This window comes from Pinus tabuliformis, chromosome 8 (assembly GCF_031772625.1).
Source record: "Pinus tabuliformis cultivar Carrire ecotype Pingquan chromosome 8, CPIR1, whole genome shotgun sequence".
NCBI lineage: Eukaryota > Viridiplantae > Streptophyta > Pinopsida > Pinales > Pinaceae > Pinus > Pinus tabuliformis.
Genome location: NC_142294.1, coordinates 2,035,554,659 through 2,035,572,603, shown reverse-complemented (window position 1 = coordinate 2,035,572,603; position 17,945 = coordinate 2,035,554,659). Strand labels below are relative to the sequence as shown.

At 35.3% G+C, this 17,945-nt stretch overlaps 1 protein-coding gene across 1 annotated transcript; it reads left to right on the top strand.

Moving 5' to 3' along the window:
• Positions 1-2,998: 2,998 nt before the first annotated feature.
• LOC149244614 (uncharacterized) lies at positions 2,999-15,317 on the top strand. Its single transcript, XM_089371607.1, has 8 exons — positions 2,999-3,607; positions 10,255-10,607; positions 10,719-11,715; positions 12,144-12,338; positions 12,423-12,713; positions 12,806-14,368; positions 14,615-14,692; positions 14,794-15,317. Exons 1-8 carry the CDS (start codon positions 2,999-3,001, stop codon positions 15,238-15,240), a joined length of 4,533 nt encoding a protein of 1,510 aa, XP_089227733.1. The 3' UTR covers positions 15,241-15,317.
• The last annotated feature ends 2,628 nt before the right edge of the window (positions 15,318-17,945 follow it).

Genomic DNA, 17,945 nt, shown 5'->3' with positions numbered 1-17,945 from the left:
TGAGACTATTATGTCATGTAGTCTTCCCCCGAGCTATTCCTGTACACAGGAACCTTTATTATTATTATTATTATTATGAGAACTCACTATCTCACAACTTATTATGAGAACTCACTATCTCACAGCTTATTATGAGAACTCACTATCTTGCAGCATGAGAACTCCTTATCTCACAGCTATTTGGTCCAAACCAGAGAACTCACTATCTTGCAGCATGAGAACTCCCTATCTCACAGCTATTTGGTCCAAACCAAATGTAGCTACAGAATACTGTCTGACATCTCAGCACAAACTTTCTTCTTTTTTCTTTCCTTTTTTTATCACTTTTCCTCTCTCTGATCTCAAATACCCCTATCCTCTTGATCTTTCTTAAATAAATCCTCAAGAAATTAGTTAGGGACAGATAACTGTCTCTCCTAACTACTTTTAACAAGTAAAACAATATTTACAAGTAACTGTTATTTTACTTCTGCATAATTAAATTCAGGAAATAGTTTTATAATTAAAATAATAAACGGTTTGTTTGGTTTTCACTGAATTAAATATTTACATTATTTGGGGTTATCAGAGTTGGAGCCAATAATAGAGTTGACTTAGAATTGATCAGCCATAAATAAGGAGAACTAAAAAAAGAACTCATGGCATGCAACTCTTAACCATGGAAAGACAACACAATCTAAAAATAAGACTAAATCTTAGAATAAGGTAATATCTAAAAATAGAAGAAAGTATAGACTTGCGTAGGAAAAAAATAAAAATAAGGAAATACATTGTAGGTGTCATGTCATAAACATGTCACATATATCACTATACATAATAACACCTACTACAAATAACAATTCTATTAAACAAATAAAAATAAAATTCCAATATAAATTTTAGAAAAACTATATACAATTATAAATTATAAATTATAAAATTAAAATTTTAACGCTTTTGTATATATAAAATTAAAATTAATTATTATTATGAAATATGGTAAATTTTTTTTTTAATTATATTTACAAAATAAATTAATAAAGGCCATATTTCAATTTCCATTTTTTTAAAATTTCTATTAAATATATGATTTGTAATTAATTAATTATATATATTTTTATATAAATTATCAACTTGTAAATTCAAAACTGAAAAATGGAAAATAGACTCCATTCATAAAAAGGCTAGCATTGAAAATCTTTTTTGACTTTTGCATCCATCTAAAGATGAGGGATAGAAAGAGGTTGTCGGCAGAGGAAGCTAGATTGTTAAGACGGTGCTAGCCACCCCAAAGTATTTGAATTTTTGAATAACCTTAACGCTATCCTCAATTCTCCCATGAATTCACTTTCCCCAAGCATGCATGTGATAGACCTTGGGGTATGCTCAAATGTGGACAATTGCAAGTGATAAAGTGGGAAGAAGAGAAGCAACGAGGTAACTTCCAGAGTATGGTTTACGTTCACCTCGCTGCAATTAAGTCCACGCGGGGTCATGCTGTCTTTTCTTTTTTTTTTTAAGATGAGGGGGATAAGACCCTCTTCAGAAGCATTGAGGGGTAAGACTCTCTTCAGAAGCATTATATTAACCCTAAACATAATATTTACAGTATATACAATAGTTTGATGATATTACAATGGCTACGTCAATTGACGGCAGCACAACATGTATTCTGTGGGTCGAACTCAGGTGGGGAGGCAAATAATGCGCCATCCCAACTACGTGGGATATCACCCAGGTACAAGGTCATGCTGTCTTTCTTGCACAGGAATCTTACTACCCACGTGGAATCAAGGGTAGATGGGTAGTAAATAATAATAATTTATATATAATAAAATTAGTATTTAATTAAAACAATGTTATTTGACAAAAACGAAACCTACACTCTTATATTAACAATAATATATGTGTATTAATTTTAAATATATATATATAACAGCAAGGAGAAAATTATTTGACAAATACGAAGTTGAAAATAATTAATATTATTTTGTATTAATGGAGAAATGGTTACATAAGTTGTAACGTATCTCCTTAGTTTAGGATTTGTTCCTAGAGTTTAGGAGTTTGTTTGCAACTACCTGATTTCTAGTGATGTACTTAATAATGTAATCATTCATTTGATGAATAGTAGAGTGTACGGAGAGAGATCTCTTTGTATGAGTGCAGTCTCCAGGTGCAGTACTCACCTATGAGCTATAACTCCTTCTTTTTAATTCAAATCTGATTTTTATCTTGGTATCAGAGCTTAGAGTAGGGATAGCCTTAATTTTTTTTTAGGATGCATCATTGATTACAGAACTGTAGTGGCGGCATTTGTAGAATCAGGTGGACTGCAGTAACACCTAAAGACAGGTCTCAGATGACTGATCATCTCTGAGCGCAAGAAAGTGTTGGTGCGGTTTTATCGTGAACAGTCGCAGCATTTTTGTGCGGAAGGAAGAGCTGGCGCGATTTTTTAAGGAACAGACGCGCCAATTGGCGCGGTTTTAAGGGTGATAAGCGTGCCAGCGCACTAGAAAGTACAATTGGCGCGGAAAATCAAGGTTTAATCGCGCCAATTTCGTGCCTCGCATCGATTTTGTTTCTGGCACGGGCATTTCGCTATCGAAGGAGCGCCAAACTCTTTCTCTTTGAAAAATCTGCAATTATTTGTAGATTGGAGTTGCCCGATGGTGGCACTTTGAATTTCCGGCTCTGTTCGGTGGCAACAGATCAGATTTTCCCGGTGATGGCGTATTGGAGTTCCTGATCTACTCGGTGGTAGCAGATCGGACTTGCCCAGTGGTGGCACGTTGAAGTTCCTGATCTACTCAGTGGCAGCAGATCGGACTTGCCCAGTGGTGGCGCATTGGAGTTCCAGATCTGTTCGGTGGCAACAGATCGGATTTGCCCGGTGGTGGCACATTGGAGTTCCGGATCTGTTCGGTGGTAGCAGATCGGACTTGCCCGGTGGTGGCACATTGAAGGTACAAATTTTTTTCAGCAAAACAGAGGTTCGGATCTAGTATAAGTCAATATGAATAACAATTTAGAATCGTATCTCCACGAGTCTGGAAAACTCGATGGATCAAATTTCAACAACTGGAAATTCAAGATGCAGACTTTACTTGAAAGTGCAAATGCGTGGTTGATCGTGACAGGAAATGAGTTGAGGTCAGGATCATCCACACAAGAACAAGATTGGGATAAAAGAGAGACAAAAGCAAAGGTCATATTGAAGATGTCCGTCAAGGACAATGTTATCCCACATATTAGAGACTGTAAATCGGTCGCTGACATTTGGATGACCATTAAAAATCCATACCAGACGCAGAATTCAAACCGTGTCTTGTCACTCAAAGGCAAGCTGTTTGCATTGAAGATGGAGGAGAATGAATCCGCTGTTGGATTCATTATGAGAGTCAAAGACCTGAAGGACAGATTGGGAGATATCGGAGAGAAAGTTTATGATTCAGATCTGGTCACGATCACGTTGAATGGAATGATTGATGATTACCAGACATTTATCACAGGGCTGTCAACAAGGGAGAAAGCCCCTTCATTTGAAGAACTGACAGGGATTCTGATACAGGAAAAAGAGCGAAGACAAAATTTGAAATCACAGAGCAATGACCTTGCTCTGATGGCAAAAAGGAGACAGTTTAAAGGGAAGCAGCATCAGCAACCGCAGCAGCAGCAGCAAAGAGGAGTCAACACATTTCAGAAGAGACCGTTTAAAGGTATGTCTGCTAATAATTTTCCCATCAAGAAATGTTTTTACTGTGGAAAACCTAGACATGAGATTAGAGATTGTTATAAGAGGCAGGCAGACGAAGGAAGAAACAAACAGAGAAAACATAAGGGTTACTTCGTTAAGGAAGAGGAGGATCATAGCCACGAACTTTAACTATTTATAGTCGATTGTGCTCTTTCAGCTTCAAAGGGAGATGAGGACGACATATGGTATGTTGACTCTGGCGCATCCTCACATATGACTGGTAAGAAGGATTGGTTTGAATTTCTTGAAGAAACTTCATGTGGGTCGAAAATCTATTTAGGAGATGATAGTGGACATGAGATCAAAGGACATGGTGACATTCCTGTAAAATTACCTAGCGGTGACATTAGACACCTTAAAAATGTATTGTATGTTCCAGGAATTAAGAAAAATTTGGTCTCTGTCTCAATGATCACTGATCAAGACATGCATGTTCAATTCTTTAAGACTAACTGTGTCATTAAGGATAGCCAGATGGAAACAGTTGCAACAGGAGTGCGTGTGGGGAACCTGTACAGACTAGATGTGAAGAGTATGCCACAGCAAGCAATGGTTGCAGCTGGATCGACAGCCGAAAATCTCTGGCATCAGAGATTCGGCCATCTTAATCTGCAAGACCTCATCCTACTTCAGAGAAAAGGTATGGTCGATGGACTCCCTGTTTTCCATAATGTTAAGCTGGATTGTGATGGATGTGCATTAGGGAAAATGCATAGAGAAGAGTTCCCTTTGCATGTTAAAAGAAAGGAAAGAGATATTTTAGAACTGGTGCATACAGACATCTGTGGACCCATGCAAACTAGGTCATTAGGAGGAGCATATTACTTTCTCTTATTTACAGATGATTGCACTAGATTTTCATGGGTATACTTTCTGAGTAAAAAGAGTCAAGCTTTTCAGTATTTTAAAGAGTTTAAATCCATGGTAGAAAACCAGACAGGAAAAAGGATAAAAATTCTCCGCTCAGATCAAGGGGGAGAATACAGGTTGGGAGAGTTCATGGATTTCTACAAGCATCATGTGGTTGTGCAATAGTTTACAGTGCCCCAAACTCCACAGCAGAATGGAGTGGCAGAACGAAAGAATAGAACTCTTGTGGAGTGCGCAAGGAGCATGCTTCAAGGTAAGGGTCTATCAAATGGTCTTTGGGCATAAGCTATTAACACTGTTGTATATTTAAAGAATAGGAGTCCTACTAGATGTTTAGGCTTCAAAAACCCTTTTGAAGCATTGTTTGCATTCAAACCAGCAGTGAGTCATTTAAGAATATTTGGGTCAAAATTTTATGCTCATATACCTAAGGAAAATAGGAAGAAGTTAGATCCTAAAGCCCTGAAATGTATATTTGTTGGATATGGCACTGAGTTCAAGGCATATAAGTTATTTAATCCTGTGACTCACAAGGTTTTTGCAAGCAGAGATGTCATATTTCATGAACAGGTTGAAGAAGGAAAGAATGACTCTAACAGTGATTGGCACATTCCATTGCTATTGGAAGAAAACAGTGAGGAAGATGAAGAGCAGGAGGAGAAACAAGAAGAAGAAGTAACAGATGATATAATCAATGAAGATGCAAGCTCAAAAAAGGTTGAAATTGAGGTAAGTCCCCTACCAAGGAGATCAGGTAGGAAGACTCGATTATCTTCTAAATTGAAAGGCTATGCATTAATGTCAAAGATTTTAAACATTGTAGAACCTGCAAATTATGAGGAAGCAAGTAAATCTGATGCATGGAGGGCTGCAATGTATGAGGAAATTGAATCAATACATAGAAACCATACTTGGGATTTGGTTGAATTACCTGAAGGTAAAACCCCCATAGGATGTAAATGGCTGTATAAACCAAAATTAAATGCAAATGGGAGTATAGAGAAACTTAAAGCTAGACTGGTAGCAAAGGGTTACTCACAGCAAGAGGGAATAGATTTCGATGACACCTTTGCTCCTGTATCCAAATTAAACACCATTAGAATGCTAATTTCCTTAGCAACAAAACACAAATGGCAGCTACACTAGCTAGATGTTAAGTCTGCATTTCTGAATGGTGACTCGAAAGAAGAAATTTATTTAGTACAGCCTGAAGGATTTGTGAAAAAGGGACAGAAACATATGCACTTTATGGTTTAAAACAGGCACCCAGGTCGTGGTATGAGAAAATTGACTCATTTTTTGTTCAGCATGGCTTTCATAGAAGCTTGAATGATCCAAATCTGTATACCAAGTTTAATAAACAGAGGAAAATTATTTTGATTTCTTTGTATGTAGATGATATGATCATAACAGGGAATGCTAACAATCTGATCAAAGAAATCAAATAGAAGATGTCACAAGTGTTTGAGATGAAAGATCTCGGAAACCTTCATTATTGTTTGGGATTGGAGGTATGGAGAGACTCTGGACAAACTTTTCTCACTCAAGGAAAGTATGCCAGAAGCTTGTTGGAAAGGTTCAGAATGGAGCAGTGCAGATCAACAGCAACACCATTACAGCAGAACTTAAAGTTGAGCAGTGACGACGGTACTAAACAGGTGGATGCTACCATGTACAGACAACTAGTTGGCAGTTTGATATATCTAACTACAACTAGACCAGATTTGGCATATTCTGTTAGTATGTTGAGCCAGTTCATGTCAAAACCACTCGAAAGTCACTGGGTCGCAGCAAAAAATGTGTTGAGGTATCTTAGTGGTACTAGTAATTATGGCATTTTGTACACTGACACTTCTGATGTTATTCTAGCAGGTTTTTCAGATTCAGATTGGGCAGGTAACTTGGATGATCGAAGATCTATCACAGGTTACTATTCAGCATTGGATCTGGGGTCAAAGCATGGAGCAACAAAAAGCAACACATTGTAGCTCTATGTTCATGTGAAGCTGAGTACCAAGCATTGTGTGCAGCCACATGTGAAGCTATCTGGTTGAGAAAACTTCTCAACGATGCAGGAGAAGAGCAGAAAGAATCAACTATTATCAAAACTGACAACCAGAGTACCATCAAGCTTGCAAACAATCCAGTCTTTCATAAAAATACCAAGCATATTGATACTCAAGTTCATTTTGTTCGAGAGAAGCAACAGTCAAAAGAAATATGTGTGGAATATTGTAAAACTTGTGATAACATGGCTGATATTTTTACTAAGCCTCTTGGGCGTGTAAAGTTTGAATTGTTTAGAGGGATGCTAGGAGTTCAAGATAATCCTTTCTCCATTAAGGGGGGAGTTGAAAATAATTAATATTATTTTGTATTAATGGAGAAATGGTTACATAAGTTGTAACGTATCTCCTTAGTTTAGGATTTGTTCCTAGAGTTTAGGAGTTTGTTTGCAACTACCTGATTCCTAATGATGTACTTAATAATGTAATCATTCATTTGATGAATAGTAGAGTGTGCGGAGAGAGATCTCTTTGTATGAGTGCAGTCTCTAGGTGCAGTACTCACCTGTGAGCTGTAACTCCTTCTTTTTAATTCAAATCTGATTTTTATCTTACCAAACCACACCCTCACATCTCACGTGACCAATAATATATGCACATCGATTTTTTTAATTTTAATTTAAGAAAAGTACTAAAAAAAACTTTCCAAAAGATGGAAGGTGTGTAATATTGTCCACTATCAACTTTAAACTCAAAAAAGCTTTCCGACCAATTATATTTCTTTTGATCAAAACTTAGTGGCATGGTTCTTTCAAGGTGCAATAATGCACTAGGGAATTAGCATTAACAATAGTTTGCATGGCCAACTTTACATGTATAACGAGTTTTTTCTTGATCAATTATATTTGACTTGATCCAAAATCAGTTGCTTTTCTCCTATGAAAATGCAATAATGCATTAGAGAATTAGCATCATCTTTATCTAAATGAAATGTTAAAGGAAAAATATCCAAAAACCAATGATGCTTTTCTTAAACCACATTAAGAATGTTAATTCATTTATATTAAAGTGTTTACTTTGTTCCTATATAAATAGGAATATAGATTATAATTTCACATAAATAATCGATATGAATTTATAACAATTTTTAAAAAATATGTTTTATGATACATGATGATTTTTAAAGAATGGGGTTTTTCGGTGAAAAAGAATTTTTTTTTTTAAGGTTTTATTAAATAACACAATAGAGTTAACTAGTAAAAAATGGAGTTGAATAGAGTTGAATAGAGATGACTAAGAATTATTAACCATAAATAAGGAGAACAAAAAAACTCATAATATAATTCCTAACCGTTAAAAAACAACAAAATCTAAAAATAAGAATAAATCTTAGAATAATGTAATATCTAAAAGTAGGAAAAGTATAAAGTTGTGTAAGGAAAAAATAAAAATAAAAAAATGCATTATAGATATTAATATAAGACTGTAGGTTTGGACTTTGTTAAATAACATTGTTTTAATTAAATAATAATTTTGTTATATATCAATTATTATTATTATCTACTACGCCATCTACCCTTGATTCCACGATCTTACTACCCACGTGGAATCAAGGAAAAAAAACAATCAAAAGATTATTTAATTGAAGGATTTTTAACAACTTTTTAAAAATATGATTTATAATTAAGATCTTATTGCCACGTGGAATCAAGGGAAAAAAACAATCAATAGTGTCATTTAAAAGGCGAGCCTCATGGGTCATCCAGCCTGTTACGCAGTAATTAATTAAAATTTCTTGTAACACTAAATACTGTATAGTGATATAGATATTGAACATTACACATTTTATTATATTTTAGTTTTAATTTTATTGGAATGAAGTAACAACGTTTATATTATATTATATATTTTTAATATAATGAATTAGATAGCATTTTTCAATTTAATAAATTAATTTTATTAAAAAATACAAAATAAAATAAAATAATTATATTGAAAATTTAGAATCCAAAAATTACCATTATTAATATAATTATTTTATTTTAATATATATATATATATATATATATATATTAATTTAATTTAGTTAAAAAATTAAAAAGACAAAATAAGATATTAAGTCTCTGGACCAGAAAACTCTTTGCGATAAAATATATTTAACTACATAAACATTGCAATAGCAGCCCAAAAGAAATATTGAAAATGAATTAAAAAACATTTTGGTTGGTGATGAAGATTAAAAGGATACTGTCAGTATTGCTCTGGTTCTTCTGAAAATGGAATGTCACTAGATTCCATCTGCAAATGGCTTTACAGTACATGGTGTTCATCCAACTAAGCGACATCGACAGATTAGATGCCATGTCGACATTGTCTCGCACATCATGGAATTATATTTTCTGGGCAGCGGTCACATGTGTCATGGGGACACAACTCACGGACAGTTGGGGTTAATCTCCTGAAGCTTTACAATACACACTGCTTATCCTGCGGCTCGGCTCATTATGATCTTCTCTCTCTGTGAATCTCATGGTGCGGCATGGAAATATTTGAGCACTCCACTCACAGCATCTTCAGAACATCAATTATGTTCCATTTCAAAATTAGTTTCCACCACTTTGTAATTATCTGATCAAATATCTTCTTTTCACACCTATTTTCACGACTTTTCAATCCCATTGCATTATTCATGGGCATCACTCAATTCTAAACCGTAGCTAACAGTTAAATCCGAAGGCCTGATTAAACATTATACAATTTCTTAAATTTGCTTTTAGGAAAAATGTCCATTAATAGTCTTCAATGGAACACTTATGACTAAGATTACATCGTCTCGCGTGCCACCGTCGTTGTTAAATTATATTTTAAAGGAAGCAATGATCGTTGTCACATGGGGCGGTGTATCGTACTCCGTCTATTGGCGGACAGCATAGTACGACCCCACCCTTATATTACGGCATCCAAGTTATTTTGACGACTTTTATATGGCCTTGTACTCATCGGCATGGTTATGCTTATGTCATGATAAAATTTGTACATCTACATACGGTTAATCCCAAATTTCTGAATACACATTATAAAATTTGTACATTCTATTTAATTTTTAAAATCGCATAAAGGCTTCTATGGAATAACCTCACTGATGAGTAATGAAGTTAGATTTAACCAATATTTTTTAATTACCTTATCCTATACTATTAAATGATTTTTAAATACATTATAAAATCTCCCAAAATCACAACTCCTTTTACCATTCACGGTTCCATCTCTTAATGCTTCACTAACTTTTACCACGTTGATTGTGAATGGTTATAAACGCAAATCGAATACACTGGAATTTTAATCCATAATGTTACAGTATGAGGTATGTGGACTATGGTAAACCCCCTTAGAGAAGGCCATTTTTATAAATGACCGATGGACGGTTCTCCTCGGTAACATTTACATTCTTCTCATCTCGCAATTAGTGCCTTCATTGACTGGCCAAGCCTTCAGCTCATCTTCGTTTCTATTTGATCCCATCCCTTCCCGTTTGTAAGACACAGTAGCTATGGAGTCCGCTGCCACAGAACCAGTGTCATCAACATACCACGTTTTTATAAATCACAGGGGTCCTGATGTCAAGAAGACTATGGCCAGCCTCATCTACCATCGCCTCACCACTTGGGAGATGAGCTCTCTCCCGCAATTGTCGCAGCCATTAAGAGTGCGTCAGTACATATTGCCATTTTCAGTAAGCGTTATGCTGAATCGCGTTGGTGTTTGGATGAATTGTGTTGGATCTTGAGATGCAAGAGGAAGATCATTCCTGTGTTTTATGACGTTGAGCACACAGACCTTCGTTACATTGACAGCGAGAGGGGATGTTATAGGAAAACCTTTGAGGAACACCAACTGAAAGGCAGAGTCGGCAGGGAAGACATCAAAAAATGGAAGGCTGCCCTCAACAAAGCCTCAGAGATTTCTGGCCTTTTCTTCAAAACTAATGAAAGGTGAATACATTCAGCTTTATTACTAATCTTTGATTTCTCGAAGTCGTTTCTTCCTTCCTTCCCGTAATTCTGACAATTATGACTGCATGTACCTGATTGTTGTTTTTGCAGTGACCATGGAGAGTTTTTGGAGGAGATTGTGAAAGATGTGCTAAAAGGGGTAAAGTGGGAACCATTCGAGCTGCCTAAACACCTGGTTGGGCTTGATCCAGTTGTGAAGGAAATAAATGATGAAATTAAGAAACAAAGCGAGTTAAATGGCACAGTGATCATGGGGATTGCTGGAATGGCCGGAGTAGGCAAGTCAACTCTGGTCACACATCTCTACAACCTGAAACGTTCGGCTTTTACTAGGTTTTGTTTTTTGTCCGACGTCAGGAAAAAGGATTTATCATCTTTGCAGCGGAAGCTCCTTCGGGATCTGCTGGGTTGTGATTTCCATGTTGAAGATACCAGACATGGAAAAGGTATTTTTAGCTATCGTCTCCGAGGACTCCAAGTTCTGATTGTTTTGGATGACGTGGATCATATCGAGCAAATAAGTAATCTACTAGTCACTGATGTTGTGGGATCGGGTAGTTTGATTTTGATCACGTCTCGTGATCAAGCTTTACTCAGACGCTCTTCTCCAAAAACTGTAGTATATGATGTAAAACCATTGCAGATAAAACATGCCCAGGAGCTTTTCTGCAGGCATGCATTCGACCAACCTGAACCAGATGAAGGATTCGAATGTTCAGTTGAAGAGGTTTTGAAATTTTGTGGTGGGCTGCCCTTCTCCTTACGAGTGTTGGGCGGACTGTTGCATGGCCGGAGTGAGGAAGAGTATTGGAAGCGGCAGTTGCAAAAGCTCAGCAGAAGACTACCAGACGATATAAAGGACACTTTAAAAGTGAGTTACGAGGCTCTGGATAGTGACGACAAGGAGATATTTTTAGATCTGGGTTGTTTCTTGCTGGGAGAGGACAAAGAAATCGCAGTTAGTGTATTGGAGGGATTAGGTTACAAAGACGTTAGTGACTCTCTTGAAAATCTCCGTCAAAAATTCCTTCTTGATTATCAGGATGACTTGCAAGCCGATGATGAAATTAAATGCCGAACGGATTCTGTAAGAATTATTTCTCAATTTTTATGTTTTTTTTCTCAAAAGAGTTATTTCACAATTTGTATGTTTTGTTTAAAGGGATCCAGATAGAGTAGTTTTATGTTTTGTTTAAAGAGGATCCAGATGGAGTAGTTTTATTTTTTGGAAAGGTTTTTAAGTTATTTTTACAATTTAATTTGTTTGAATTCTGTCTAATTATAATCAAAATCATAAGTTTGGTAAATTTTTCATAATTAAATTTAATAAAATAAATTAGTAAATCTTTTTTTGACCAATTAAATGCATAAATATAATAAAAAATTAATTTAAACCACACACATTAAAATTTAACCACAATTTTTTTCCAAACTATAACTACAAATCTAACAAAACCTCCATTAAAAAAACACATACTCCCATTCTTACACGCCCTAACTGTTTTCATGTGTCAGATTGACGCATGCAACGATCCAAACGGTAACTATGATTATCTCTACTTACCAAAGAGAGAGAAAATTACAATGCATGAACATATTGGGCAGTTGGCCAGACATATCGCCAGAGAAAAGTTTGGTGTGCACTCACCCCGTCAGCCACTGCGGCTTAGCTGCTCAGATGATATAGAGGAATTGATGTCGAAGCTGCAAGTAAGCTTATTTCTGCGCCATGTTTTGCGTTATTTTTATTTCATAATCCATTACAGACGGGTATTTAATTTAAATTCGTTCTAGGGCGGAGCCGATTCCTGTTGGATACGAGGTATTCGGACACCAAAAGGTGAGCATCTGCCAGATTGCACGAATTACATTAAAGGTGTGGGTGTACGCCTCTTTGTAGTTGATGTTCCCATGGATTTGTCGACACTTTTCGGTATGTGGGATATGTCGGGGGATTTGGTGTGGCTTCGCCTGCGCCTGCGCAGCTCCATCTATTTTCCTGATACCGTTTCACTGAGAAACTTGAGAGTTTTGGAACTTGAGGGCCATGGGGACCTCGAGCAGTTCTTCCAAAGATTTAATATGGTAAGTACATCTACAGTTTCCTGAGTATTTTGTGGTGAAATTCGTCCCACTTTGTAATTGTATTAAACAGGTCATGTGTATTGCATTTGCAGCAGCCTCCTTTGCACTTGAGTATGTTAAATATTGACATGAAGGGCACACATCGGGCGACCCTAAGGCAAGAAAAGGTTGATTTAGAGGCGAATCCCTGCAGCGGCCGCCTTGATCTTAATGATTCTGAGGTAATCTCAGATAGCGCCCAGCAAGGCTTCACGGCACCTTATTTTTTCCGTTTTCTGGAATGGATAGGAACGAGCATAACAATTCCCGGCAAGATAGTGTTGAAAAATATCACATTTCTAGAATCACTCCCTATTGGTTTTGGTGAACTCAAACGCCTCAGACATCTAGATCTATCTGGCTGCACTAATCTAACCCAACTGCCCAAATCCTTCTCTGAACTGATGCATCTCCAATTTCTAGCTCTGCGAGACTGCATCAATCTGTCCATCCCATTAGATATTTTGGGAAATATATCGTCACTTGAGTATGCCGATTTCAATGGTTGTCGTAAATTGCAATACTTGCCTGTGGGAATGGCAAATCAAAGGTCTTTAAGATACCTGAATTTACTATCTACTGATTTAAAATGGCCCTTGCATGTCAAACTACCGGAAAAGTTACAACGACTAAGAATAGGGAATTCAAGGGAGACAGTCTCCCCACCACTTATGATGTGTTATTCTCATCCAGAAAGAAAGCTAGATGCCGCAAAGAAAGACGAAAAAAAGTCAGAACCGCTACCGTATTTTCATCCGGCAAAAAAGAAAAAATTACGGCAGCCTCTGGGCGATTTGGGGCGGTTAAAAGAGTTGAAAGAAGAAAAAAAGTCAGAACCGCTACCGTATTTTCATCCAGCAAAAAAGCCCGCAGAGGAGGGGATAAAATTACGGCAGTCTCTGGGAGATTTGAGGCGGTTAAAAGAGTTGAAAGAGTTGCTTTTGATTGATTTCAGCGGTGCGGATGGCATCTTATGGGAGGAAATTGCGGGGCCAAATATGAAAGTTTTGGTTATAAGGAATTGTCCAATATATATCCTTAATTTTAAGGTGCAGGAGACCATGCATGTTGCCATGGGTGCTTTAATAGATTTCACTTTGACGAACACACGCATATCTGAGATATGCATTCCAGAAGGTGTTCTACCCAGCCTTGAGACTCTTGATCTTTCAGAAAATAGTTGGCTAATGCATGTTAAATACTTGCCATCAACATTAGTAAGGCTAAACCTGCAACGGTGCCACCGAGTGAAGGAATTAATAAACCTTTCAAATCTGGTAAACCTCAAATTCCTCTGCATAAATGGTTGCTACCAGCTGGAAACCTTGAATGTTGAACGTCTGACATCGCTTGAGGAAATTCAAGCGGAAGGGTGTACGGAGCTCAAAACATTAATAAACCTTTCAAATCTGGTACATCTCAAATTCCTCCTCATAAATCGCTGCCACCAGCTGGAAGCCTTGAATGTTGAAGGTCTGACATCGCTTGAGGGAATTAAAGTGGACGAGTGTAAGAAGCTAAAAAGCATACATGGACTGAGTCAGCTGAAACGGTTGAAATATTTCTGCATTTCATCAAACACTGATGTTATGTGGAATGACATTTGCAATTTTTTGGTTAGTATCCTTCTAACACAACATATTAATTCATATAAACTATTTATATATTTTCTATGGTGAGGAAGAAACCTGCAACTATCGAAACCTGTAAGCATATGTAATATAGTATCAGCCTACCAAAAAAATCGTGGATTGGTTGATCTCTGAGGTGCATCGGTGTGTAATCCTATTTCTAGCTTTATTGTGAATTTATCAAGACTAAAGTCTAGTTTTGTGCTCAATGGATTTGGGAAATTTGTGCAGACATCGACCTCTCATGAAAAGCTAGCGAGTGCCTTCTTTACTGGAGCGTCAACTATCACTTACTATGATACAGATATGGTGGGTGCTTAATTTTCCCGGAAAGCAGACAAATCTTTTTCAGAAAAATAAATGAATTTTATATTTTATCAAATTTGAAATGGATTATGAAATCTGTGCAGGTGGTGCGACAATCCATTACGGAAAAGTTTAAAGTGAAAGTGGTAGATGTTGTCTTTCCAGCGACCCCATCTGCCTTTAACGAGGGTTCATTTCAGTTTCATACGAAGATGGAAGATTTCCAAACGTACGGTGGTATATTGATGTGCTTTCTCACTATTAGTCGTGGACGTGATGTGTTTCGTGTAAGATTTGAAGCCAGTAATGATGGTACCTCAGCTAATGAATACACAATCATATGCGGTCACGATTGGAGATATGAACAAAAGCTACATGTGTTTATGTGGACGGAAGAGTGTGGCCTGTTTACAGATCACAAAGGGTATGACACCATCGGTATATATAGTGACACGATGCCACTTTCCAAGGGATGGATTATCATGGTCGATAAGAATATCGACGTTTCACAAATTTGCAAACAAATTATAATTGCATTATCCATAGCTTAGGTGTATATACTCTTTATCCTTTGGAGAGTTTTTACTTAGAAGTACATATTCTTAAGTTCGTTGACAGTGTAACCTGTAATAACATTATTTAGATTTTTTATTTGATAATAAAAGGTTTATATTATTCATGTGAATAAACTAATGAGATTATTATAATAAAAATAATAATATTATTTGGAAATTAAAATTGGATGTTAATTATAAACAACCTATATATACTTATCAAATCATCATTTTTATTTATTGTTATTATTATTTATTATAAATATGATATTTTTTGAAATTAATATATAATATTGTTTATTATTGTTATTATTATTTATTATAAATATTATATTTTTTGAAATTGATATATGTTATTGTGTATTAATAATATTATTTATTATTTTAATTTATAAATTAATATTTTTTGATATAATAATTTTATTTTACATAAAACAAATTAATGAGAGTGTAGAATTATTTTGTAACGGTTTTTTTTTTTCTTATATATTTTATAAAGTTCTCTACTTTCATATCATTAATATCAAATAATATTAATAAATATGGTTTACATTTTCATATTATTAATATTAAATAATAGTAATATATTTTCTTATATATTTTATAAAGTTTTCTATTTTCATATTATTAATATCAAATAATATTAATAAATATGGTTTACATTTTCATATTAATAAATATGGTTTACATTTTCATATTATTAATATTAAATAATAGTAATATATATATAGTTAATGCAAATGTTTCTAAAAGATTCTAATTTTCAATTAATAAAGAAAACATTCATTACGAATTTAGTACAGTAAAAATCACAATATTAACTTTGTTGAATTGTAGTAGTTAAAAAATGATATAGTTTTGTTAATTTATAATTTTGAAAATATATGGAAATATTTTTTAGTTGTTATTTTTTTTAACATTTTTATTAATTTGACTATTTCAAATTCCTTTTCCTGGAACCAAATTAACGGATTTGATGTTATAAAGTTTTATATCATTTACCTTCCTTTAATCAATAATTTACCTTATTTTAATGAATTATGATATTATGTTAGATAAAAGTTAATGCTAACATAATACTAATAATAATGTTATAGTATTAGTATTTATTCCTATGTTATGCCTTATATGCTTATGTTGTGTTAGTATATCCTAAATAAACTCATGTTAATTGTTACTAATTATATAAATCTAATGTAATTTATAATAATATATTAACTTTTATATATATGTTAATACATGTAATATTAAATTTAATATAATATATTAATATTAAGTAATATTATACTCTATTAAATATTAAGGTTTTTTTTTTTAAATGGTGGTTTTTGGATAGGTTGCCGTTATATCCATGGGAAAATCCAGGCAGATCAACCTTAAAGAGAATCAAATCTCGTCCACCAAATTAACAAGAACCTCCCAATCAACAAAATATTTAGCAACAGAAACTCCACTACTTAAACTAACCTTAAAACTAAATATTAATATTATTCTAATTTAATCTAACCTATACTACTATAATACTGTAAAACATATAATGCTAATATGTTATAATAATGAAATATTAATTTAATACAATACATTTCAATTCTACTTTATCATCTAATCTATAATTTAATAATATTAAATAATAATACTATGTTATCCTAAAATGAGATGTGTCCTAAAATGTTAATGATTAGTCCTAATTAAAATCCATTATATTATCAAATGTTACCGAAGAAAGAAAAATGTCAAATGTTAGATATGATTGACAAATTTATATACAAAATTTACAATTTCTCACCATTAGTCGTGGATGTGATGTGTTTCGTGTAAGATTTGAAGTGGGTAATGATGGTACCTCAGTCGATAAATATGTTGAGATTAATAAAGAAATGTCTTAATGGAGTGACGTTCAAACCGAACCTTAGATTAGGAGTTTGTTCCTGTTTTCTAGGGTGTTGTTTCAACTTCCTTAATTGTGTGTAAATTATATATATTTCTCATGTAATGCATGTAAGTTACGGAGCGTGTTCTGCAGAGGCAGTCTCCAGGTGGTGTTCCACACTTGTGAGTTGCTCAGGTTTGATTCAATAAAGTTGATTCTTATATTTTTGACATGGTATCAGAGCTTCAGGGCTGAGGACGACCTGTAACCTTGAGTGGAGGCATAAATTTGACCGGCGCGGTTGGAGGGTGATCAACGCGTTTTTAAGGGCGATAGTCACGCTGATTCAGTTCTGGCACGTGATTTTTATTTTCAAGAATGGCGCGAGTGGACCATTCTTGAATCACGCCGACCGTGAAGAGGAGGAAGTCTGCGGTGAAGAGGTGGCGAAGGACAGGCCGCCGTGGATTTGGTTTAGTTGGAGTTGAATCCGTTTTTGGATTGCTGCTCAGAGACTGTCGTGGAGGAGGCCGCAGGAGTCCGGGACTGCCAAGGAAGAGGAGTTTTCGTGCTGCTGCCTGCGTGTTAAGTTGTTGTCACCATCCAAAATTAGGCTTTGTCGCCATCCACGATCCGTGATCACTGCGTCTTGTATGCCCCGATCAGTGATTGCGTGTCTTCAAATACTATTGTTGATCCATTGTTTTGCTGATGCGAAGAGGGAAGGATTGATTTTGCTGATCCGTGATCATCGCGTCCTTCGATTTCGCTTATCAGGAGCTGTCGGTCGATTGGGATCTACTCCTTGTGCTGGCATCAGCTCCTACGGGAT

Coding starts and splice junctions, on each gene's coding strand:
- LOC149244614 (XM_089371607.1), top strand. CDS start 2,999: ATGAATAACAATTTAGAATCGTATCTCCACGAGTCTGGAAAACTCGAT. Junction 12,714..12,805: donor TCTTCCAAAGATTTAATATG/GTAAGTACATCT, acceptor TTGCATTTGCAG/CAGCCTCCTTTGCACTTGAG. Junction 14,693..14,793: donor CTTACTATGATACAGATATG/GTGGGTGCTTAA, acceptor AAATCTGTGCAG/GTGGTGCGACAATCCATTAC.